This window comes from Corvus moneduloides, chromosome 4, assembly GCF_009650955.1.
Source record: "Corvus moneduloides isolate bCorMon1 chromosome 4, bCorMon1.pri, whole genome shotgun sequence".
Taxonomy (NCBI): Eukaryota; Metazoa; Chordata; class Aves; order Passeriformes; family Corvidae; genus Corvus; species Corvus moneduloides.
Window position 1 is genome coordinate 5,683,606 of NC_045479.1, and position 26,652 is coordinate 5,710,257.

Sequence of the window (26,652 nt, forward strand, 5' to 3'; positions counted from 1 at the left end):
GTGTATTCTGTTGCATTAAATAAATAAAGGAGGAGGAAAAAGCCTTCTGTAAGTTCTGACAGTATTTCTTCTTTGCTATAGCAGGAAAATCAACAATATATGTGTGGAACATTATCAGCATTCGAGAGAGACTGGAGGATGAAATCTAGACTTCTATTAAGAGATCTGACAGAATCATACTCACAAATGTATAGCTATAGAAGTCAGGCAAATTTGGGGGATAAAGGCAACACAACCAGGAAAAATATTCCACACACAAAACATTCCACATATCTTCTTTAGGTTTATCATATTCTCATTTCTGGTCATCTAAAGATAAGACATTGAAATTACATAGTTGCTTAAAACATTGAAAATCTCACATTGATAATTTTTTTTACTGATTAAATGTACACAAGGAAGACTTTTTCTTTTCCTGAATAACACTACAATTCAATGCAGTTCGATTGGTATAGACTCTCCCTTCCTCCACCTGAAATAAGTCTTTTCCTGGTGTTAAACTTGCTTTTCCAGCTTGGATTGTGCCCTCTGAAAAGTGACTGAAGGTAAATCTGAAAGAATTTTTCACTCCACAAGTATAAGATGTAGACAGGAATTTAGAAAGAAAAAAATGTAGCTCTACTAATGATTGTGGGTAACTCTCCTCTAGCTCTCCTCAAGCTAGGCCACGGGCAAGAACTAGGCCTATAAAAAAGGTAAAAGCTCAGTACCTTGCAAATAAATGCATAGCAAAAGAGGAAGTAAAGAGATATATTTTGCTAAATGATTCTGACAGTAAGTCAGTCAAAGAGAAAAAAGTCCTTTGGTAAAAACCTAGGCTCTTACATGCAGGAAAAATGCAACCCTCAACTGAAAATCATAGTAAATTACAGTTAATTATTATGTGTAATATCAGCATTCCAAATCCAACAATGCTAAAGAGCACTATCCCATTCCTGGGTGGACTAGCATTTGCAGAAATTCTCAAAACAGTCTCCTAAACTTCACCAGGGAGCCACATTGCAGACAAGCACGTGCCTGCTAAGAACCCAGTGTGCCGGGGTTTATCTGGGGGCAGGGGGGAGCTGTTTAAAATCGGAATGAAAGCAGCCAAATTTAGCTCTAGTGCAGAGAGAGAGTATTTCAATAACAGCAGCAGATGAAACTATAATGGTCTGACCCTACACTCATGAAGGAGCCTTCAGCAAGCAACAAATTCCTAATGAAAAGACTCAAATTGTTTTAACCATTAGGGCTGCAGTTAAGAAGTGGTCTCAGAGAGTGACGGAGACTTTGAACTTTTGAGCATGAGGAAAGTATTCCAGTGCAATCTACTGAAAGCCTTTATAAATGTGGCCTGAAAAGACCACGTATTTCAGTTGAGCCTGGGAAGGGATGCAGCCAGACTCCAGCTCAAAGCACAGGGCTCTGGTTCCCAAAGGGGGAGAGGCGCCCTGCTGCAGCACTGAAGGCACACGCCCAGGAATACGTGGAGCACGGATAACCAAGCCTTGTTGGATCATCCTGGCTCCACCAGAGCAACCTGCTGCTCCCAGGAAACCAGCGTGCTGGAAGGCATCACACAAACGTGTTTCAGTGGCCCTGCATGAGTAAGGGGAACTTATTAATGCTGCCTCAGCAAGCTCTCCTCTAGCAGGGGCAGCAGTGGTGCTACCAGTCAGAGTGAGAAGAAAATGATGGCAGCCTTTGGGAAGGAATGAAAATGAAGAGGCAACTACCATGCAATAACAACTCCAAAGGGGCTGGGGAAGAGGAAGTGAGGCAAATGAGGTGCTCAACACTACACTGGCTCAAGATTGCTGCTGTTTATCAGAAACAGGTGCAGCTCAGAGAAAGGAGCGAATGTGGGCAGGTAGGCAGGCAGCCGGGGAGGCTGTGAGCTCAGCAGTGCTGCAAACACTTGTTCCTCACACAGTTCACTTCCACCATCTGTCTGGTTCACACTGAGGCCACGGACACACCTGTGCCAGGCCAGAACCAAGGTGCCAGCAGGGCAGGACTGAACGCCTGGGACCTGGGGCAGGGCTGGCACACGCTCAGCAGTGCCACCAAATACATCCGCAGAGAAGCACACGCTCAGTGCCAATGATTTGCTGGAGGAAGCATGCCTGAATCTTTACAAGTGTCACAGATTCTTGACTGTGAAGGTTTAACAACTGCTGGAACAACCCTCGTGAAAAGGTTCGGCCTAAGCATCTCCACATTTGTTTTAAAGGAGACCTTCCAAATGTCATGCTGCATGGATTTCACCTTAAATTGGTGTGAATATTACCTACACAAAATCCTCTTCATACCATATCAAAAGCAAGATGTGGTTGTGTCTTGGGGTGACCTTATGATGTGTATCCCATATCGCTGCCTATGCCCAGAAATTAATTTTTGTGCCTTTCTATGCCTCTAAACTGAGCCTGAAAGGGGGAAGGAAAAAACTGAGCAAAACTTTCTCAAAGCAGTTTGCAGCTCGTTCAAGGTTACAAAAAGATAGCAGGTTTTTTTTTTTTTCCCTAGCTGGGGCAGGGGAGGGAGGAAGCACCCGGCTTGTTTTTTTCCAGTGAGTTTTTGGCCAGTTTTTTCTTCTTCTTGTTCTCTGGAGAGAGACTGAGAGTTGGACTTTGGATTTCCTTCTCTGGAATTCCGGATTTTTTCCCCTTTTCTACTGGACTGCTTGATTGCTGTAACATCAGAGCACATCGGGAGGACTTTCCACCGGGCACAGAGGGCCTGGCCCTGGGCCAAGCCCCAGCTCCGAGGAGACCAAAGGGAGGACTCGAACACTTTCCCAGGTTTTTTCCTCTACCGCGAAAGATTTTACCATCTAACATTATTTTCCTTCCCATGTGTTTGTTAAATAAATAGTTTTATCTTCTTCACTTTCCTTCGAGGAAAATTTATTTTTTCCCGAACCTGGTGGGGGAGGGGTGGTTGTGCCTTCTCTCAGAGGATATATTTCTAAATTTGCCCAAACTGGAACAGGTTGGGGTTTTTTTAACAGAACACTATCCAGGTAGGTAGAAGACAAAAAAGTGACATTCTAATTATATACTTCATGGAATTATGACATTTTGAAAGCTAGAAAATTACTTTGTTTCATAAACAAAATTACAGCAAAATCACTCTGACTCGATTTTATAGTTATTATGAACTACCGGATTACTGACTGTGAGAGAAAGAACCATAGTTTAAAGAATCAATGTTTTTAAGCTGTGACGTTTTTGCTGAAACATCCTTAAGTTTTTAGACACAGTGAGAATTCACAGTGTTTCTCTTTTTAACAGCATCCTGTTTCATTGGAAAAGTTTTAGTCTACTCTCAAGTGATCCCATAAAGCAGGGCAGAATTAATGGCTTTATTAAGTGTATTTACTTCAGGCTAAATGGAAGGAGCAATTACATCCCACTTATGCAGGAAAACAGCTGGAACCAGCTGAAGGTACCTCAGGGTGCAACAGAAAATATAAAAAGGCCTGATCAGAAGCTTGACAGGTTTGCTGACTCAAAACACCACATCTGTCCAGCTGTGTGAGAAAGGGGCACAGGGACCTGGGAGGGAGGTGGTAAAAAGCAGCTACAAACAGGGCACCAGAAACACACAGGCAAAATATCTGACAGGTCTGCTTCAAGATATTTAACCTCACAGCTGAATTTTGTTCCAGGGACCTCAAGGAAACAGGATGCTCTACAGCCTTCCTACAGCAAGAAAAGGGCACAGGAGATAATCTGGAGCCAGTCAGCCTCTCTAACACAACAGATGTGCAAGGCTTCGAGTATTGCTTACTGCTTGGCCTGGCAAAAGAGGCAACAACAGAAACAAGGTAAGTTGTGACAACCAAAAGGCACCTTATTTCTGCCTCAAACATTTTTTTTCAGGCCTGCAATATACCTTCTATAATCTATACACTGCTTTCTCCTACACAGTAACAGTAACTTTTTAAATTCAAATAAATAGCCTTTCAAACACAATTTCTGCAGCGCACTCTTCCTTATGGGACCTTTTCAGTGTGCACCCCACCCAACCATCACCAAAAAAAAAAAAAAAAGAAGGAGAAAGCAGGGCACTTCTTTAAAGTATTATTGTTGGAGGCAGGGAAAGCATCTGTGAAGGAAAAATCCAGTACTGGGACTCCCAGAGTTTCACACTTCTAAGCCTTGGTGACAAGTTTGTACTTCGTGTTAGCAGGAGAATTGCTAAAGAATTGAAGATGATGGTAAACAGAAGCCCCAGCACGTGAGGAGGAATGTGCTTAAGGGTGCCCGGAAACTGTGAATTGAGAACTATTTAATCAGCAAAAAGAAACTAATGTGCATCTGTTAAAAACTTAAGCAACAGCTGACTTATCTTTCCTACTTACTACTTTTCCTCTTTTTTCTTTTTTTTGCCTTTCTACTCTGATCATGTCCAGACCAAGGACAGCAGTTTTCCTTGTCCACCATGAGCCCATGTATCTTCCTTGCTGTTACCGGATCTGCAGGTCAGCCAGAGCTTGGCAGTGGAACTGCTTAGAGCCATTTTCCTACCACAAGTATCACAAAAACACTTATAAAATTCTAAACTCTAAAGCTGTGTTTCATCACAGCCCCAAATGAAACAAGGTGGCTTTAGACAAGGAGGGAGAGTGAGATAGATTATAACTAGAGTATGCTCAGATGTTTCCTCTCCTAATACATGTTTGCAGAGCAAGCTGTAGGTCCTCATTCTTCGTGATGAAATTTTTAGTGGCCTTCTGAGATACAATAAAACCTACACAGTCTCTCCTAAGTCCCAAAACCCAGCCTTTCTTTCTGTCCTTTTTGACAACATGGCCATTCCTAACCCTGCTCAAGAGACTCACTGTCCCTACATTTAATGCTATGAATTCCCAGCTTGCTGTCCCTCAGTTCTCTCCTCTCCCCACTTCACACTGTGGCAGTCTTTTCCCTAGGCTTGCCCATTTGCTCTTGGAACAGATGCTGCTGCTCACTCTATCCCACAGGCTCCATCTGGCCTGGAGTGAGAAGAAGGGAAGAAAACACTATAGCAGACCTCATCCTCTCTGTCCAGCTACTGTCCTTCTAAAAATGTTGTGTCGGGAATATCGCAAACAATTAAGACAGCATCCACTACCACCACCTTGGTTCTTCCAGGGTACCTTGCTCTCTGGAATTAAATATATCACCCTACTGCTTCCATATAGGGAAGGTGGTAACTGCCTCCAGAACTGCTACATCAGTCTGAGGTGATGAGGTAAAAAAAATTTGCTCTTGCAGGGGTTCAGGCAGGAGAGTTAAGCAAATCTTTCCAATGTAAGTATGTACTGAGCTTATCTGCATGCCACATAAAGCTCACGTATTTGCTGTAAACTGTTGGTACCAATAGATTAATAATAAATATGTATGTCTGACGGGAAAATGTGGCAACTGAATCCTTGGTCTTGTCCATCTGTTGCTTGCTGTTTGTGTAACTCCATATTATAGTATGCCTGTTTAGGTTTCAGCTGCTTGCCGCACGTATGAGTATATATATAAATACGTGTGCGTGTGTATATATATCCACACGAGGGGTGTGTGCTGGTTTAGTTTGCAGCGCTGTTCCCCTCGGCTCGGTGCAGGGCTGTGGGAGTGTGTGCCAGCAAACACGGACTGCGTGTGCTCAGCGATCCCACCCCGCTCCTGGCCCGGGGCTGGAGCCGGGCTGAGCGCCCGGGAAGCGCACAGGAGCTCCCGGCCAGCGGCGCTTACAGACACACGGGCTGGACGGGCTCGGTGCTGCTCCCCGCGGGGACGCCAGAGCGCCCACACGGAGCCACGGACTTGTTCGGGCTGGGAGGGACCTGTGGGGGTCATCCCAGAGGAGGATGACCTGGAGCAGGTGGCACAGGAACGCGTCCAGGTGGGTTTGGGATGTCTCCAGAGAGACTCCATGACCACCCTGGGCAGCGTTCCAGGGCTCTGCCAGCCTCAGTGTAAAGTTCTGCGTGTTGAGGTGGAGCTCCTCGTGTTTTAGTTTGTGTCCGCTGCTCCTCCTCCTGTCGCTGGGCTCCACTCAAGGCTGGCACTTTCCTCTTGGCACCTGCCTTGGAGATATTTACATGTATTGATGAGATCCCCCTTAGCTTTCTCTCTCCTGGACTAGACTCCTAAGGGATGAGTCCAGCCGGAGCAGGAGCGGGAGCACCGCAACCCTCCCAGCAGGACAGGGAGCCACACGCTAAGCCGGAGCTGCAGCCACCAGCCTCAACCCGGCACACGGCGTCGTGTGAGGGACGGTGTGTGCCTGCATGCTGTGTCCAGCTGCGGGCTTCCCACTCCCAGCGCCCCCGCGTCCCTCCGTCCGTCCGTCCGTCCGTCCGTCCGTCTCCGGCCCGCCCCTCGCCACCGCCCGCCATCCCGCGCGGCCGGCGCTCGGCGCTCGATTGCGGCGGCTGCTCTCGGGCGGGAGCCGGCGCGGCGCGGCTCGGCGGTGGATTGGTCGGGGCTGCGCGGCGGGCGCAAGATGGCGGCGGCGCTGGGCCGGGGGCTGGACATCAGCCTGGCGGCGCTGCGGCAGCACGACCCCTACATCAGCGGCATCGTGGACGTGGCCAGCCAGGTGGCGCTCTACACCTTCGGGCACCGCGCCAGCCAGTGGGTACGTGCGCGCGCCGCCCCGCCCCGCCCCGCCCACCGCGCGCGCCGGGGGCGGGGCCTCGCGGGACACGCCCCGCCCCCCGCCGGCCCCGCCCCCCGCCGTGGGCGAGGTGTGAGGGTGGGGAGCGGGAGGGGCTCCCCGGGGCTCCCCGGTTCGGCCGCTCTGGGCCCGCTGAGGGGCCCCGCGGTGCTCGGGAAGGCTCTGGGGGGGGGGGCTGCAGCGTGGAGGAGCTGTGCCGCGTGCAGCAGCTGTGCCGCGTGCAGCAGGGGCTGTGGAGGCTGGGGTTTAACCTCGGGTCATGGACGCCTGGGGTTTAATCTAGGATTATGGAGGCTGGAGTTTAGTGCGAGCCCATGGAGGGTTGTGGAGGCTGGAGTTTAGCCCAGGTCTCGTTTTTAAGCAAGGCCATGGGAGAGTGGGGTGCAGCCCCGGGCTGTGGGCCTCAGGCGCTGCGCTGCCCTTCCAGCAGCTGTAATGGAACCCAGGCGTGCCCGGGGGAGTGGTGGAGTCAGCAGCGCTAACAGCGCTGGTGTAAGATGCACGAATGGAATATCCATGGGGAAACTTTGGCTAATAGAACATTCAGGCTCGTTGCAGGTGGTTCTTGGCTTGTTGTAATGGTGAGGCTCAGGTCCTGTATTTGAAGAACCTGCCCAGTCTGCCTTCTGTGTTGTTTTCCCCCATTTCTGTCCCAAACATTCTGTTCCAAAGCAGGTGTCCTTTGGAAAGTCCTCTCTCTCCCTCTTGCCTGTGTGTTGTGCTCATGTGTAGCCTAGAATTAACCCAGTGCAATGGTGGTGTGCCTTTAGCATTTTCATACCTTACCTCGAAACTTGGGTCAGCTGCATGGTGACCTGTGCTAGCTCCAGCCTGTCCCCACCAGCCCATGAAGCTGGGTTTAGTTATTTTTTCCTGGCTTGGGTGAGACAGGTGTAACTGATGGTACTGGTAAAACAGAGGAAAGGGGGCTCACTGATGGTGAGCAAAACACTGCCCTGTCTTCAACTTCTTTAATGTTCCATTTCTGCAGGAGAAGACAGATGTGGAGGGAACGCTGTTTGTTTACACGAGGTGAGGAGGCTACATTTTAACCTAACGGGTGAAAGCTGTGGATATGGAAAAGCTGGCTGGAATGAAGTAAAATGCTCCCCCTTGCTCAAGGGTGAAAAGAAACTGAAACTAGCAGAAACAAAAGGAAAGTGGGGAAGAAAACACTCTGAAGGAGACATTACCTTGTATTTTGATAGGACTTCCAAATGTGATTTAAATCTCGGTATGGGTAAACTGTAGGAATTTTTTGTGTAAATTTAAATAAGATTTGCAGTTTAAAAGTGTCTGAACAAAAAGGAGTGAAATAAATAATGATATTGCTTAAAGGAAGGGAATGGCAGAGCTTTTGAAATATTGTGTTCCCTACTTGGGGAACTGTCATACTACCTGTGTCTATTCATTTTTCGTGCATAATACGTCCAACATTTTGGGTGATTTTAATCCTTTCTTTTAGCAGCAACTCCGGTTGTGGCTTTCAGAGCATCATTTTTTACGGCATTTGTAAAAATGCACATAATGTTTGTTCTGTTGCAAAGCCTGCCTCATGCTGGGGTTTCCATGCTGGTGCCCCAGCATTTCTCTGTGACTGTTGTTAAAATCAGAAAGTTACACAGTCAGCAGGTCTTGCAGTAGCTGCTGGGGTATAAGGCCAAAGCATAAAGTTACTTTTTCAACTTTTATGTCAAAGAGGATCCGGTAGGAGAGCTGAGAAAGCAAGAGATGGTTTTGAGAAGACGAGAGGGGTGCGTGTGAGGTGACAGAGAGGCCCAAGAGCCTGTCAGCTTTATGGGAAGTGGGAATGCTGGTTCCAGTCTTTCCGGCTCTCTTGTACCAGCAGTGGCAATGGTCATCAGTAATTTTTCTAAACTGCTCTCAGGTGAGTGGAGATCAGATGCTGTTAAAATTACCACCACGAGAGGAAAGAAGCAGCCCTTTGTTGTGGTGGCAGTAGGTGGATGTGGCAACTTGTGTGCTGCAAAGCAGAAGCAGTGTTTCCTGGTATGTTGGTTTCAGAGCTCCAGAACTGACAACACGAAACCTGCTTCTTCTGGTATTTGTTACCTTTCACTGTTCTTTTTGTTGCCTGAGGAAGTTTCCATTTAGGGCAGAGGTTACTGCCTGGCTGCCCTTTAGGCAGCAGTATGGAACAGGTTGTGAACTGAGAGTAACATCATCATCAGTTTTAACTTTCTGTGACTTCTGCAGAAAAGACATTGCCAACAGACATTTTGGCGACCACTGGTGTTGCCTTTGTTGCTTCTCATTACCACAGTCACAATGTAAAATGACATTACTTGGGCTGGCTTATTTACTGCCCAGCTCATCTTTGTGAGTTCTGAGGAGCAGTTAAAAAGCCAGACTTCCAGCTGGGTTACTACCAGTGGAAGTGGACTGTTTGTTTGTTTTAAGTGAAATATTGACCCTTGCAAACAAGGATTCTTGTCAAAAATTTCCCTTTCGTTTATTTTTTGGTTGACACCAATCCTGTAATACAGGTTCCTGTGTTTTGGTTCCATAGAGAAATCCACACTCCAGCAATTAAGCAGAGATGGCACTTTCCCCCAGTATTTAGCCATCTTATTTTCCTTTGTTGCCAAACTTGGTTTGAAAGGAGTATTTCCTGTCAGGATCATGATAAGTTTCACAGCTCACTTTTATCTGAGAGACTTGACACGTAATCCCCATGAATGAGCATAATGATTTAGAGTCATAGAGTGGTTCAGGTTCATCGTTTATCAGGGATCATTCATGGCTGGGGGAGGATTCACAGCTGCTCTGGGGCAGCCTGTTTCAGTTCCTCACATGGTCACTTTTGTCCTTATGCTTTAGGTGGTACAGGACATTCTCTCTTTGATGACTGTTAGTATCTGCAGTTGTTAACCTGGGTGCTGAAAAGTTTGCTTGCTCTGACTTGTTTTATTTGCTGCCCTCTTGTCCAGTGAGGAACTATAGGGCAGATGGTGGCATTGGATCATGTGATGCTGAGGGTCTGTTTATTCCTCATGTATCATGTAGGGCTTTGTCATAATTAAAAGGATTAACGAAACTGCAGGAGTCAATTGTTATTTCCTTGGCAACAAAACTAGATTTTTGTAGCATCTCCTAGAAATAAATAAATAATGAATTTGGAGCACTACACAGCAAAGAAATTCTCATTATTTCCTTTTTCCTCGACTCGATGGGGTTTCTACTTGTTCCTTTTCAGATCGGCTTCTCCAAGGCATGGTTTCACAATCATGAACAGACTGAGCATGGAAAATCGAACAGAACCTATTACTAAAGACCTCGATTTCCAGCTACAGGACCCCTTCCTACTCTACAGAAATGCCAGGTGTAAGTATGTGACACGTTGGGTTAAATGCTGGAGTCGGGTTCCCTTCAGTCTGTTCTTGGTTAAGGTAGTCCAAGTGCTTAGACTGCAGCTTCCACGGGCTGAAATTGAAGGAATGCATTTTGCTTTTTTGGTGTGCTGAGAGAGAAGAATTGCTCAGTGCTCCCTAAAATGCCACTCTGCTAAAGAAAGCGTTAGAATGAGCTTAGGAGTAATCTCCTAGTTCCACTGACAAATTTGGATCCTTATGGTTGCGTGTCTGTGATGGGCTGCGAGAGACAGAGAAAGTCTCTGTGTGTGCGTGTGTTTTCTGAATATACCCCAGTCAGTGCTGGGAAGTCTCAGTGTAATATTTGTAGTCTTGATTTTCTGCATAAAAATAGACAAATGCAGCCAATCCAAACCCTGTGTTCTGCTTCAGCTCCAAAATACTGTTCTTGGAGCACGCTGGAAGGCAGGTTGCTTCTCAACTATTAGGCGTAACTCTTGACAACATAATGCTGAGTCTAATTTAAACCCCGCTGAAAGACAAAGTTATTACTTTGGGCTTTCTGTTTATATTGCATGATTATCTTTGCACAAGAATTAGCAAGTGTCAGGCAAGCTCAGAAATGAGTGGAAGATGTGAGGAAGCTCACTTGTGCATGCAGATCCGCACACAGACTGTTACAATGTGCAGGGAGCAGTTGTAAATCCACAGTTCGTAGCTGTGCTTGAAGCAGAGCTGTAGCACATGATCTGGGCTTTGTCCTTTATGCATAAAATCAGATTGCACAAGTGGTTTATGTGAACTGTGATGCTCAAGTGTTCCCTCTGGGTGAAGGAAAGGCAGAAGCAATCTGTGGCTTGCAAAGCAGCCCAATTTGATAATGTGCTAGACCTTTTTATTTCATAAACTAATTTGGAGTTGGAAAATATTTCAAGAGGGAATCCTGTTGTTCACACACACTGTGTGGTAGAAACAATAGAGAAAGAACATTCTAAATAGCCTAAATGAAACTGCTATTTTTGAGAGTATTTGCTAGGTTGACAAAGAATTGGAATTCAGAAAGAAACTGAAAAGATTCGCAGACATATCCAGGCTAACCTAGACTGGACCAGCCATTAGGATTTGAAGTACTATGACACCTCTTTATTCCCTCTGATTTGGAAGGGTTTTTCTTACGTAGGTGTAATCTTGTTTAATCTCGTTTTGAAACTCCATAGGAGTTTATTTATGTAGATACTAATATCTACCTTTTGAAACCTGATCTCTTAATTTTTTATTTTTGTTGAGACAAGTGGTATAATGAGTAATTAGAAATTGTCATAATTCTGTAGGGACAGAAAATAAGTGTTTATGTGCAGTAATCACAGTTTATGTGTAGTAATTTATTTTTTTTACTAGCAGAAAAATCAGGGGTTGAGGGATGTAAGCTGTCTTTTCACTAAGAGATGTCAAAATTTTAGATTTGTGGGGTCTCAAATATAAGAAGTAGCCTGTGCTTCTGAGCAGGATGCCTGGGTCTGTGGATCTGATTTTTACCAGGGTTAGCTGTTTGATCTAACCTAGGTAAATCTATACCTCTTAATTGAATCAAGAATTTGGTTGTTTGAGAGAAGATTCATGTTTGTTTTACTAAAAAAACCCTATAAAATCTGTCAGTGTCAGGTGAGTTCTGGTATAAGGATATGTTACCCCTAGCTGTTTACCTTCCTAAAATAATCTTACAAAGGTTTAATTATTATTTCTTCAAGAAAACTGAAGGTTTGATACTTCAAAGGAAAAACTGTTGTTTTCTCGGATTTTCATGAGGACATCTGTTTCCAGAGCAAATTGGAAGACAAGTTATTTGCCAGCTCATTTGACTTTTCTTTAGGTCCCTACAAATAGTTCATGTGGTGATTTCTTCACTGAGTTGCAGATACCTCTTGCCCTTTCTTCCTTACTTTGTATTTCAAAGCCTTTGCAACATAAAATAATCTCCTCAACCTTAAGGATGTGTTTTCACAAGGGTCTCATCCAAACACAGTTCTGAATGTCCTCTTGAATTTTCTATAGGAATATTTTCCTGCTGTTGTGCTTTATTGTACAACTTGTCTTTATAGCTTTTTGCAAAACTAAGGCTTGAGGCTTATTCCTTGTTAAATGAAGTTCTCATACAAAACTGGGGGGCTCAGGCCCTTGTGTTGTCATATTATTTTTATCTCCTGCTTTCACATACTAGCAAGGAGTACTCAGTAATAGCTGTTTACTTGGCAGAACAGTGGACAGTTTGGCAGTAATACTTAACAGTAACTGGAAACAAATTATCTTTTTCTAACGTGTTGTTTGACTTGGTGACTTCTTATGCTGTTTTTCATACATGTCTTCTTATTAGATCTAACAAAACTAACCATTTCCTCTGTGTTTCTAATTGCTGGCTCTCCCCATTGTTTTGTTTGTTCCAGTATTCAAAATTCATTTTGTACAGCTGAATTTCTGTGGCTGGTTGTATCACACAGTCTAAAATAAATCCTCTTGGCAGCAAAAGGTGGTACTTGTGTACTGGACAAGTCCAACAACATTTTGTCATGTAATAGCTATCCTTTTATAAAGCTTGCTTTGTATCCAGTATATGATTCCAACAGACAAAATTTTCCAAAATGATACACAATAAATACATATTTTAGAATGGTTAAAATAAAAAAGGTATATTTCATCTTTTTACTTGATTATTTTTTCATATTTCTTCTATTGTTTCATATGATCCTGGTCATCTTAAGCTGAAATATTGTCTAAACACCATGTTGGAGACACAGTCTAGTCCCAGGACTTTTCAGGCTGGATTTGGGATCCATGCCAGTTAATGTTTGCACTGATCCACTATTTCACAGAAAAGTTTTGTTTGGGGAATCTGTTAGGGTAGAGCTGGGCTTATTCATTTCAAAGCCAGGAGGGAAGCTCAAATTACAGTTTTTAATGCCAGCAGAAATCTTTGTCCACCAAGGAACAGAAGGTTTATGGATCAAACAGGCAATTTGCAATGAGACCTTTAAACTCACATAGTTAACTGCAATTTCAGATGTTTGCTTTCTGAGAGCAAGACAGTAGTTCTGGTTTTGTGTAGATGATCTAACAGTTTTAAAGATTTTTTAAAATTTCAGGAGTCGTGTATTTGACTAAACTACATAACTACAACTTTTTTCATTAGTTTTTGGTGATAGTTATTGGGAAAGCCAATATTTAGAGCCTGCTGCTTAAGCCTTGATGTTGATTGATATGAGATAGTTCAGAAGACATACATAGCAGTAAATTATTGATTAAATTATCTTCGTTTTCTCCCTTTAGCAGCTATATAATAATAACAGCTATTCCCCAGTCTGTGCCAGGTGTTTGTCTGTGTGCTGGGTCAGTGAATTATTTCTTGATTTCACTCATTTACCTTTTCATGGCTGAACATTGGTTTTGATGCTTATAGGAAACAGAGAATTTGGGGAATATCAAGTTGCTTATCTCAGAGCTGGCTTCACCTTGAGCATTTCAGCTGCCAAGAACACAAGATCCTACCTTAAAATAGTATGCTAATTGTGACAATGATCTGATACAGGTTAACTGGGTGCTTTTATGCTATATTGAGTGGAGAAGAATTGTGTGACGCGTCAACCAATTCTCTCTGACAGTTTCTGTACCTATTTGGACACAGAAGTTACTTTTTACTTCTGTGCCACATTGTAGCAAGGGCTTTGCTCATGTCATCTCCTAAGCTTGCCATGGAATAAAGCCTTCTAGTGAGATGTGTCTGCTGGATTTGGCCTTCTGCAGAGGCTCAGCAAGGAGTACAGGCATGCCTGGTTTGGGCAAAGCTGTGCAGACGCATGTGGTATGTACATAACCTCACACTTGTTTCAGTTCTGCAGTTTAACCTGCCACCATATGTCTATCAGAACCCTGAAAATTTGGTAGTATTTTCCCAGATTCCTACACTGCAGAGACATCTGGTAAATGGGACAGGAGGGAGAGGGAAGTTTGCCAGGTGTCTAAAGAAATTTTGTGGGTTTTATCTTTTGTTCATGGGTATTTTTTGTTCTTCCCCCGTCGTTCATAATTATGTATGAAAATTTTTCTAAATATATGCTTGAGGGCAAGTGATTGTAAAATGTTTAGGAAAAGGTAACAGTGTATATTTTCCTCAAACTATTATTTTTCATTCTTAGATTGTGTTACAGCATCCATGAGCCCTCTCAAATAGAACAACTCATCTTCTTTTGAGGCTGATCATGGCTCATTTTAGTTCACCCTTCTAAGGTGATACATCCTGGTAAAAATACAAATGGATAATAAGTGTCTCACCTCTGCAGTGACCCTGCAAGTGACATTTCTCTTGTAAAGAGCATCTTAGCTTGAAGACTTATAAAGTTTACTTCTGAAGGGAAAGTAGGAGGCAAAAAGAAGAGAATCTGAGTGACATGTAAAATATGATGACAAACAGTCTTTTGGCTACCATGGTGTCTTTCTCCCCTTGAAATGTGTTCATAGTCTATACTACGTTATTGTGTAATACAATATTTTAAACCTATTCTTCATTCTGATTTTTTTTTTCTAATTTGAGAATGAAACCAGTATTTGGTGGTTAAATTTACTTGTGTGTATATTTAGACTCGGTCTTCTGTATATTGACCAATAAACTACTACTTGGTCCATTGAGACAGGCAAAATAGATATTCCAGCCTTTGTCTTTATGATGTAGTAGTTTCTGTTCAATGTTTTTGGTTTGGGTAAAAATGTCAGTTTAGAAAGGAGAACCTTATTTATCAACCTCCTCCCTGCCAACATGCATTATCAGGTCCAGTATCAAAAGCCCAGCAGGATAAATGCAGAAAACTGAAATGTGTATTCAGTTGATTATTCCCCAAATGCTCATTCGTCTTTCAGAATTTTGAAACAAATACCTGTAAATAGTTTTAACTTTTTCCAGTTTGTGTTATTTTTTCTCTAAACTCAGTGGTCTACTGATTCAGAAATGGCTTTCTGTTGCTGCATTATTAAGCAAAATGTGGTGGTTTTGTCACAACTGAATAACTTAAAACCAGGTTTTTTAAGGTTAAGTTTGTTTGCAGAATTATTATTCCATCCTGCTACAACCTGCATGTTTTGTTGAAGAAAATATTTCTGTAGTTTAAAAGTCTTTGAAAAGTGTTTGTCAGTTTGAAACAGAAGCGTCAACCCATACTGTAGAAATGCAAAGTAGTTTTGGCAGAAGGGCCTTGTCCTTTTTCGGGATGTATTCTTCTCAGCCTGGTTTTTTGCTAAACAGTTTTGGGTAAAGCTCTTCTTAAAAAGTCAGCCTGGACTGACTACTGCCATTTGTGCAGAATACAAATGATTGTGGTTTACCTGAGGTTCTGTCCTTGGAGACATTTTTGTCTCAGAGATACAAACAAATCTCTCCTCCTTTCCATTCCAGTTTCTCTCCTTTGGTCAGCATTTTAAAAATTCATCCTGTATCCAGCAAGACAGAACAGCAGCAGAGGTCATGATTATCTTCCCTGGATGTTCCTGACCTTAAAGTGAAACCTCAGTTTTGCTGAGTGTTGGAATGCTAACACTCTTAAGCATAGGCATTATTTCCCTTTTTTAAATTTCCAAAGAAAACACGCACGCTGAAAATAATTAATGTTTTTGTAAGAGTTGATTCTAAACCCAGAAGATGAAGGATGCAGCATGAGCTTTGTCATGTTGCATGCATTTTTTTGGAAACCTTTTTAAGTTTCTGTCCAACTTAACTGTTTTATAGTTTGTCATCTGCAGATTTTCTTGAGAGAGGCGAGCCAGTTTCTTCCTGCCTCTATTTATTGGATTCATAGTGCTGATAATTTTTTCTTTCATGCGAGGTGGCCTCTAGCACTCAGTTTATTGACTTCCTTGTACCTACACTCAGAAATTATCTGTTCATAAACCAGTTTGTAAAAGCATAGATAAAAGCATTACTAATTTTCTACTACGTTTCCCATGTAGTTCCTGCCTTTGTGGTCTATACTTCAACTAAGCAATGATTTTAATGTGCTTAGAAAATGGTAAAAATTACTTCAGAATGTCAAGAAAAATAATAAACTGCCCCTCGGAAATTGTATAGATACCAATTTACATTTTTATCACTAGAACCATAAAATATGTGCATTTATATATTAGATTTTTGTGCTTTCCTGTCTCATTTTAATTTTCAAGGATACCTGAAAATCTTTAATGCCTGCCTGCTGAGATATAAAAATATTATTATAACTTGATGGTATAACTTAATATTGCACTTGGGGATAGATGGACATGCAGCAGTGCTGGCTCAGGGGAAGTGGGTTTTAACATCAGGAATTAGGATTTTGCAGTCTGGTTGCTTTTTGGCTTGCCTGTTCTAGAGTGCACAAACTACAGGTTTTGAAACCTGTAGCTAAACTCTGCTTAAATCTATGGAAGGGGGAGTGGGTTTCTAACATAGGGAAGTGAACAAAAATATTAATTAAAAATAAATCAACTGATTTATTTTTGCCATAGGATATAGTTTTTTATGGAACCTTGTAGTTGATCATGATTTCTTCGTTCCCTAAGTGTCTCTCACGCTGCAGCTGCCACTATTCTGAGCAGAAGGTTGGGCTAAGTGAACTGCAGAGACCCCAGCCAAACTAAATTATTACTGTGATTCTAGGATTAGCAGGTATTAGTTAATTCAGCTTTAGGGTGTTTGGGGGTTTTTTTCTGTGTATTGTGGAGAGTAAATGTTCTATGATTTAGGTTTTTACAGTTCATATTAAAAAACAAAAAAAGGAGGACGAACTGCAAAACTATTTTTTGTTTGTTGTTTTTAAAGCAAAATAGTTTGTACTAATAAGTGTTTCTAAATTTAGTTTTTCCAGGGCTGCCTTATTATTCATATTTTCCTTCAAACTAAATACAGTTTATGTTTTTCAGTGGAAGCTGTAGGCACCACTTCTGAAGGCCTTAAGTTTTAATTTTTGATGCGTAACACCACGTCCCTTGTCACGCCGCCCATCTCAGCATAGGTATTTCTATTCAGACTTTCTAAAAAGGATGTTTCAGGTGTTTCTTCCTCACCATTCCTACCCTGAGGATTTGGTGCCAATTGTGGAAGCCTTTGACCGAACAAAGCAAGCAGTTAAGAATGGTTTTCATTTGTCGAGTGGCTTTTTGCAGCTGTAAATACGATGACTGCAGCCATCTTTTTGCTCTAATGATGTGTTCTGTTGTGTGTTGGAGGTGCTTTAAAAAAAGTGTAAGGAAAAGAAGTGCAGAAATCCTAATGTAGGTTTTCAGTTTCAGCCCAATCTGGAAGTCAGAGCAGCTTTATGCCATGCGAGAAGAAACAGGCTACGGAGCTAAGATAAAAAAGCTGTGTAGTTTTTTGATGGCTGGTAATTATTTTATGCATGGGGGAGCTGTAGCTCTGCCTGGGCAAACAAATCAGTAGGAACAGAATATGGAATAGAGTTAGAAGCATGTATCAAGCATCCCACCTTTGTGATGAGTTTCTGTATGGAATGGCAGGAGAGTAATACTGCATATATCTGCTAGACACAGTCTTTGTTTCCCATTTATGGATGTCAGCATATAAGCAACAAATTAGCTTGTCTGGAGGTTTACTGTGGAGAGTGTAGTGCCAGTGCTGGGCATTCCTGACGTCTTTTCAAGATAAGATAGGCATATGATGCAGTAATGCTCAAGAGTTCGGCTTGCAACAGATAATGATTTTTTTTCAGAGGGGTTATTTTCATGTGGCTACCTGTACAGCCTCTACTTCACACATCCCTCCTGGTATAGCATAAAATGGGAAGTGTTTCAGGATCAGGGGCAGTACGTACATGAGTGTCTATGTATTTCTCCTGCAAACAAGGATATCCCAGAGCTGACTGCTTTTCACAAATCCCTTGTGTAACCGCCTTTGCAGCTTAATCCCTTCACATACGCACGCATGTATTTAGTATTTCCAGCTTTTGTATGTTTTAAACTTCTTAGCCTCTTTGTCTACAAAAAAACCCTTTTGTTTCTTTTTCTTATACTTGCATTCCTTTTTTTTTAATCATGTCACAGTGGAAGTGGGGAAGCAATGTTCATTAGATGCTCAAAATACAATATATAACCAAGATATAACCATCCATCTACCATGTATAACCATCCATCTACTTAACTCCCCAGATTTGAGAATTACCAGAATTATCTAGATCCTGTGGTGGTGTGATCACACATTTAGGGCTTCACAGTACATTATCACCAAATACTGCTGCGAGGTATTAGTGTAGTCTCCTACATTACACAGATTGCTCTATTTAAACACGAGGACAACACTCCTGGCAGCTAGCAGTACAGGTTCTGTGCACACAAGTGGGTGATGTTGTCTTACCTCCAGGTTTGATGTAGAAGCAGTTCAGCTGAGTTTCATGCACCACCTTCCCCTTGTACTTCGTGTCGGGTTCCCCTGGCTGGTGGCTGGCCAGGGGGTGATACGCTTGCCGAACCAAGGCTTGAAACATTTTTAAATTCCAAGGAGCGTTGAAGCAGCTGAACCTAAGTGTATTTTCTAGAGATAGTGAAGGCACATTCCTTTTGGTTAATTTTCTTGCTTCAGAGTTATTTTATGTAATAGCCTTGTACAGAATTTAAAACCTGAATATTGTTTTAAATTGCTGACAACTGGATCTTCTCATCTAGGAACTATTTTCTAGCTCTTTGAAATGTTTGCAATATCTTTTGCATTCTCCTTCCTTTTCTTGCTGTTCACTCCTAATCCTTTGCTTGTCCTCTGTGCCTTACACTCAGTTGGAGCCTTCTCCTCCCCCTGTCCGTTTTTCAGGAAAACTTGGATTGAGGAGTGAAGATAATGGGCGCCGTCCACCCGTCAGCTCATCACCTCAGCGAGCCATGACGATCTCTGGTTTCTGTATGTCCACACGGGCTCCTCTGATAATATCCTCTTGTGCTTGAAAAAAATAGGTTTGCTTAGCAGAGGGTGGACTACGCTCCTGACATAGCCAGAAAACTTCTCTTGGAATGTGAGCTTGCTTACTCACACTCTTTTATATGTATGTGTATGTGTATAAAAATATTTGTAACCTTCTCTCAAAACATGGAAGATAAATATGTGAGCAAGTGTATCCCACAGCACATATACAAGCTGCTCACTTCTGTCTAACTTTGATTTAATACAAGCTCTTGAGTGCCTCATCAGTGCTCTCTTTGTCAAAACAAGCCTTAAATCGGCAGTAAAGAATACTTTTCAATTACAGGAGGGAAAAGGAAAGAAACCCTTCCCAAGTGTAAGATAGCATACCCTTTAAAGGACAAGGAATGTGTTACATACAGAACCACGGTGCAAGTGCTCCAGTGGAATTCCACTCGGGCTGCAAATGCTGCATGGCTTTTTTGTCTTAACTGGCATACAAACCAGTAACAGCACTGGGCTGAATGCCTGCTGCCTGCTCTGCTTTAATCATTGTGGCTGCAACCCAGTTGTTGGGTTTGCAGAGGAGCTTCCTTTAATAAAATACAAAGTCTTCATATTGTAATGCATTGCTTAAAATCAGTCTGAAAAAATACCCTGGTGGGTTTTTCCTTCTGGCTTCATTATTTTGGACATACATATGCCTAGGACTTTTGGAGCCTGGTTTAGTAATCCCTTTGCATAACAGAGGTATTATTTACGTGCATTAAACCAACCAGAGAGATTCTGTAGCCAGGGGGAAAAGAAAAAGTAAGTGATGTAAGACACATGCTTCAGGTCAGAAGTCAACAATAAAGGGACTCAGAAGATTCTTTCTGTGAATCATCTGCTGCTGGCCATTGTCTTAGACAGGGTATGGACTTTCTGTTTGATGAGCTGTACCAATTCTTTTGTCTCTGCCAAACAAACTGCCTTTCTGTAACATTTCAATATCTTTTCCTAAACAACATACAGTGTTAAATCCTCTATACAGGAACATGTAGCATCTCTCAATTAACAAGTTCATGAAATTTCATAATAATTAGAAAAAGGAGAGAAATGACATTGGAATTTTTTTTGTAAGGTATGGTATGTCTTCCTGCAGGGCTTTGCTACTTTTTGTTTATTGTTACCTGTTGTTCTTATTCTGGTTTCTCTCATGTGACTATTTCTCTCTCTCTCTAACGCTCTTTAACAGAAAGAAAAGCAGATGTTCAAATTTGCACTGAGAGTTAAAAGCTGAAGGAAGGGAGAGACTGAGGAAGGAGATGATGATAACCCTTAAGTTTTCCTCCTAAAGGATTATGCATAAGCTAGTAAAACACTGCTGACTTCTGAAGCAAAATGAAATATGCATTTGTACTTTGTGTGGAAATAATACAGTTGCTGCAGTGAAAATAGTCCAAGGCAAAAATCCCAAATTTTTATTTAAATATAACTATCTCTATAATCAGGGATTCAAAGTTGCAGGCTACCTCCCAGTGCTGCTATTGTGAAATGTTTAGCTGCTAATATAAAATGAATTTGATAACTGTGAGGGGTTTCTTTTCTGTTGAATTACAGGTTAAATAAGAAACTGTTTACTACTTAAATTACATTTGCTTGGTGACAAATTTGATCTCAGGGGTGTGTTGTTTCTCTCTTTGTACACACAATATTCTGTATTCTTGCACACAGAATGTCTCGTGTGCAAGAATACTCAGAAGTTTACTGACTCTTCTGTAACCTGAACACTAACTTCAGCAGTTAATATAAAATTTTAAAATATATACAAATGTGAATTAGAATTACAGTAATTAAAAGAAAAAAGCAGCAAGGTACTTCAAAGGGATGGTATTCGTATCTTCATGAAAGAAATTGCTAAATTTCAATTTCACAACGAAAATGCAGGTGTAACATTTATATTAGTACTTTAACGATCCTTCACGTTTCAAGCACGTAAAAATGCAGTGACCATATGTGAATGATAAAGGCTTCAGGGTGAAATTTAGCTTGTGAACACAGTGTGAACCTACTCACAACTGGAGTAAGCCTATCACTGTTTGCCTGTCACTCTGTGAGAGCAGTGGAAGTCCTTTCTGTGCCTGGAAGTTGTATTATATTGCTAAAAATTGTACTGAAAAGTTTCTGCAGCTCTACAGCCAAGCAGATGTTGCTGAAGGCAGTGTAAGAGCTGACTGCAAGAGAAGGAATGGCTACAGAACAGCAGAGAACTCTTTAATGTGTTGAGTATAACATGTTAACAGGCTGCGGCAAAGCAATAAAAGGGAATGCATGAGATACGCTGTAAATACGAGCTGTGTGAGATCTCAGGAGGAGTAGTTGACTTTTGCCTATTTCTGTGTGAATTTTTTAATTCTTCTTCTAAGCATTTTAGAACTAGAGATGGTGTAGGAAAAATCAAACAATTGCCTACCTCCAAAATGATAGTGTGTACAGAGTATCCAAATGGAAAAATACAAAAATGAGGGGGTTGAAATTCTCTTGATCTTAGGGTATTTCTTACATGTTTCTTGTTACAAGTATATACAAGTAACTTAGACTTTTATTGTTGCAGGCTAAGAACTTAGTCCAGATCTGCAAATGTATTTCCATTACTTAGGATCTGAAGGTATGCAGTTAAGAAATACGAGATGAGATCACAACAGTCAGAATTAGAAACATCATCTATAGTTAAGGTTGCTTATTTTCCTCATGAAGGCCTTTTTGAAGTTCATTATTTTGTGGGAGTTAAACCATTTGGAGTGACAGCTCATCATACTGATTATAGTAAAAATTCAGGTTTCAGGAAAAAATGACATGCTCTTGAACACCTATTTGAGGTTAAAATCGTCTTCTCTTTTTTCCCCTCTCTTCAGATGTACTGGAAAATGGCACTGTCAGAGTTTGGAAAACAACGTGACCTTGAATTTACCTATAGCTGTGGAATTAGAGGTGTACCTTTGGCAGGTACCTCAGAGATGCACTTTAAAAATAATTGGGAACATATTCTTAGATTGGACTAAATTATAAATGAAAACCTTGATGTGAGAATCCTGGTGAGTCCTCTACCAGCTGTGTGTGTCACACACAGCAGAGCACCTTTTCCCCATGGGACTGGATGCCCAGATACTCCACGAGGAACATACAGAAGCTGCTGCTTTTCTTAACATAGTGGAAGGCAGGTGGAAAGAAAAGGGATGGAAATTGAGACACTGAAGGTAGCTCTCCTTTCTGTTCTTTCCAATAAAAGTAGTTCTTCTGTTGTCCCCAGGCTGGAAAAGCTATGTTGTCCCCTTCTTGATTGAGGAGAGTTCTCTTTGCTCTTTGTTACTAGGTAGGAGTGAAGTGCACAGAATCAAGAAAAGGTTTCTAGTTGAACCTCTTCCACTTGTGAGAGTGCTGTTAGTGTAAGCCTTTCTGCTGCTGGAAGGTATGGATTTATATTTAGCCTAGATTTGTGTAAGGCATTTTTGTGTTGTGTTCGGATGAGTTCTGTAGATCAGGGCCTGGCTTCGTTTCGGTGCGTTGAAGACATGTTTTATTGTTTGCTTTAGAAAGTTAGCAGAGAATATAGAGCACAGGTAAGCTAAAAAAGAGAATAGTTTCAGATGTTGAGCAGTTGCATTTGTTTTCCAGTAAGCCTTTCTCTGATGGGTTTTCATTTCACACGAACCATGCTTGTGTTGGCTGAGGATATGTGGATGTAGTTTTTAGCTTTGCTGCAGACTTTTTCACTTACCTTTCTAAAGTCAGTGTCTATCATTTTTCTCTATCAAAACTAGAACAGGACTTTCACCCACCATTCGTTTCTCTTAGTACCTCTTCACTTACCTTTTACACTCCTTGAGTGAGACTCTTCAGTCATTTCCATTACAAAAGGCAATGGAGCTCTAGTCTGATGGGGACATTTTGGAAGTCTACTGTGAAATAGTAACGAGAACCACTTGTTATTTAAGAGAGCCTATTTATAAGAAAAAAATATTTATTAAGACCAACTTGTTATTTAAGAAATTGATAGCCTGGCATCTACAGCCTTCCTGCCTTAATTTCAGTGTCACGCACCATCATGATTTAAAAATTATTTGGAACTGATGATGCAATGGCAGGAGGTGACTGGAAAACCAGTGGTGTGGGGGGAAAAAAATAAATTCTCTAAGCCAGATGGATCATAACATAGATGCTATTCCTGTGTCATGACTAAAAATTTCTTGTAGCATCAACAGAAGGCATATTTAAGGGAAATCTTGCAAATACAGTTTGCATTTGGGCTCTTTTCCAAAAAAAGTAAAGAACCTGCTGATGGACCCTTAGATCTGCTGAGCTTTATGGAAATAAACGGATCAATGGGCTTTACATTTTCCTGCAGTGCTAACAGAACTTCAGCTTTGAGGCCATTTAGGGGGTTTCCAGTGACCCTGTTTTGTTTGACTGGTACACAGTTGACTTTTCATCGCAAAAAAATTCTGATAAATTTGGATTTAAAATCTGCCTGAAGTCAGTCTCTCACAGTAGAGCCACAGATAAGATTTATTAAACAATCCACTGTGTCTGTGCTGTCCCTTTTTTTTTGCCTCATGAAACCAGAAATATTTGCTGGCTCTATCTGGAAGTCTGCAAATTGGTCCCCCAACTTTCATGGACTGCTAGATGATGGCAGGAATATTTCAGGGTCCATTCTATTAACAAAAATTTTGTCTTGACTTTTAAGGCATGGTTCCAAGCACAAACAGATGGTAGTGAGGAACTTATTCTTGACTTGAGTGGCATTGCCAATCATTGCCCACTCTCAAACCATTTGCTTTTGGGGGAAGGGGTCTGGAGGGGCCTTTTCATTTTGTTGGGGATTTTGTTGCTTCATATTTTGTGTTTGGTTTTTTTCAATAAAATTGCTTAAACACTTCTTTCTTCACTTGAGTTTCACTGGTTAAGCTGAAAAATGGCCATGTGTAATCAATGCTTGGCATTAACATGTCTCTGAGTAGGATTATTTTTCCTTTAATAACTGGTTTGGTTGGGTTTTGAGTTTTCTTCTTGCTTGCTTGTTCATATATAATATTTTAAACATTTGAGATAGTGGAAATAGCAAGTCTTCCTTTTTTCTGTCTTTATTAACAGTTCTCCAATTAAGTGGGTTAGGAGCTTTATCAACCTTTAAATGAAAGAGCAAGTGTCTGATAATTTAACAGGTAGGGCCTTTTCAGAGCTTTTCAGGAATTTAGGTGAAGCTCATATCAAAATACACATTTTCATTGTTTGAAAAACTCTTACCTTGCTTCAATTTATCGAAATTTTTGTGCCTGAGAAACCATAAAAAAATTTGACTTCTCTTTAAAAGCTTCCAGAAATAACAGGATATAGCCAGAGAGGAATTTCCACTATTTAGAAACAAATGCATTTACCTAATACATATTTTGTACTGTGCAGCTTTGCACAATCTCAAGAAGCAAGAAGCCTAAAAATCCCAGTCCTGTTGATGAGCCACATTTCTATCAATTTGGTATAATAGGATACAACTGAAGGGGTTTTTTCTAGTGTTCTGGGTTTAAGTATCTAAAGAGAAAAATTTTGCATTTGAAAGAACTTAAAGCCTGTTTAGAGCTAGAAGAACTTTAGGGCTCCTAAACCAGGAAATACCAGCATTAAGGTTGGTTGTGCAATCTCTCTGTTTATGGAATTTTATATTGTGTGATTGTCTTCTTTTGCAATAAGGACTTTGTTTCAGTTATCAAATAGTTGGGGTGGTGTTCACATCCAGAGGCTACTCAGTATTCTGTTTTTTTCTCATTACTGATGCATGGGTCACTTTCTTTGTTATGTACCACTGAAGTTCTGCACTAGAGACAGAATTATTGGGTTTTCTTGTTGTTTTCTCCAATGATCATCACTATAATAGCTGATAACTCGTGAACAAACCAAACTGTTTTACCTTGCTCAGATTAGGAATGTTATTTTTCCCATTTCACAAATTGGGATCCTAGGGCAGAGTGGTTACAATTAGAGACCAATTAAATATGGAATATCTGATTTTAATTACTCAAGCCAAATTTTTCCAGTGTCTTTATTATTCACAGGTTCAAAAACACTTCTTACAGACTTGGATTGGGATGATTGGTGTTTTTGCAGGTCATGCACTCAAATCTTGCACCCAGGTCTAGGATCTCAACTCAGCCCCTGGGAAATGCAGCATACCCAGCCTGTGCAGCCACTTCAGATGACATTTCACAGCTTGTGTATCATTGCATAACATCTCTGGGATGGAATTCAGCCTTCCAGGATAGTGTGCAGCTGTCTTAGCTGCAGGTTTTTTATATTTTCTTTCCCTTGTTGCAGTCCTCTCATGCACTATGCTGGAGAGCAGGATGCAGAGCTTCAACAGGCAGGTCTCCTGTACCACGTGAGCCTGAGCAAAGGAGAAGGAACCTCATATGCTTGTATTGTGATTGTAAAACATCATGGATGAGAGGAACGCACTCATATTGGAGCAGAAGAGCACAAAATTAGCATGGCATGCTTTAGTTCCTTTTTTAAACTACAAACTCATAGATTGAAAACCATTGTTGTGGATATAACCCACTTTGGTTCTTTTTTCAATAGGTCCTGCAATTGGAGGCTGCAGTAGTTTAAAAAATACTGGAGAAAGAAATGCAAGCATTGGTAGTTTGCTGAAGGGTCAGATATTGCATGGATGGTAGACAGCAGAGAGAAAAGATGAGCAACATAAAGGTGTCTGCCTGCCTTGCAAGACATGGATACAGGAACTTCTTTTTAACATAGCCAAGTGTGGATTTACATATTCAGGAGCAAGAGCCTAGACTATACATGAAGTAAAATACCTTAAGCATGAAATCAAGAATAAAACAAAAAAATTAAGAATTTGTTTACTTTTTTAATACCAGCAAGTATAAAACAGTTCCTAGGTACAGGGGAATCTCTAGTCAGTAGTTATTTCTGTATTCGTCTTTACCAAGCTTAAAGACTTTGTGCAGTCTGTGGAGGAAAAGCTTAAAAATCACGTGTTGCAGGTACACTGAAACAAAAGCTTTGATAATGGAAATGTCTATCCAGAAGACAAAAATCTAATCACTGGCATAATGAAGAGGAAAAAAATAATCCTAGAGAATGCCTTTCTTTTTAACAGAATACTTAACACGAATGATTGAAGTTGGTAAGAAATCCTGTATTATCATAATAACCAAACGAATGTTTCAAGTATCGAGAGGTTAGAAATTGTTATCTGTAATTCTGGGAGATAGCAGCTGTCAGCTTCTGCTTATAAATAGTATCAAGTGTTCTAGTGTCTGTGAGGACAGGAGAAATCCGTAGCCAAAAAATGAAAATTGTAAGGCGGAAGCTTTCGAATTGGCTCTGAAGTCGTGATTTAAAACTTAAATAGTGTCCTTCCTGAAATTCAATCACTGAGCTATTAAAGGAGCTTCACAGATTTTGTTATAATTTTTCAGTTTCGATTTATGAGTAGCCTGCCTTTCTCAAATTCTAAAAATTCTAAAGACTGATATCCCTTACTAATTAATAATTTCAGTCAGTTTGTTTAAGTAATTTATTTAGCTTCCCATTCAATATTAATTGGATCTTCTTGATTTCATAGCTGCATTATGTCATAGTTTTGTGTAATCTTGTTAACAACAATGTAATTTTGGCACTTTTTTTCCTTTAATGTCATCAATTCATTACTCAGGTTTGATTTTATCTTTTTCTGTTTTTTACAATAATCTCTTCTTA

The 26,652-nt window shown here is 41.2% G+C and overlaps 2 protein-coding genes across 24 annotated transcripts in view; one reads left to right on the forward strand and one right to left on the reverse strand.

The window, feature by feature from the left end:
- CACNA1C (calcium voltage-gated channel subunit alpha1 C) overlaps nucleotides 1-18,876 on the reverse strand; it is a 465,854-nt gene extending 446,978 nt beyond the window's left edge. For 16 of the 19 annotated variants that reach the window (XM_032106992.1, XM_032106982.1, XM_032106987.1 and 13 more), the window contains exon 1: nucleotides 18,355-18,875. In XM_032106992.1, the coding sequence (XP_031962883.1) occupies nucleotides 18,355-18,484 (130 nt within the window). In that variant the 5' untranslated portion in view covers nucleotides 18,485-18,875. Of the gene's footprint in view, nucleotides 1-18,354 lie in introns of all 19 variants that reach the window. The other 3 variants (XM_032106990.1, XM_032106978.1, XM_032106993.1) reach the window with 1 other exon arrangement.
- Nucleotides 6,438-26,652, forward strand: part of DCP1B (decapping mRNA 1B) — a 41,179-nt gene continuing 20,964 nt past the window's right edge. The window contains exons 1-3 of one of the 5 annotated variants that reach the window (XM_032106999.1): nucleotides 6,438-6,603; nucleotides 7,634-7,674; nucleotides 9,860-9,987. In XM_032106999.1, the coding sequence (XP_031962890.1) occupies nucleotides 6,469-6,603; nucleotides 7,634-7,674; nucleotides 9,860-9,987 (304 nt within the window). In that variant the 5' untranslated portion in view covers nucleotides 6,438-6,468. The other 4 variants (XM_032106996.1, XM_032106997.1, XM_032106998.1 and 1 more) reach the window with 4 other exon arrangements.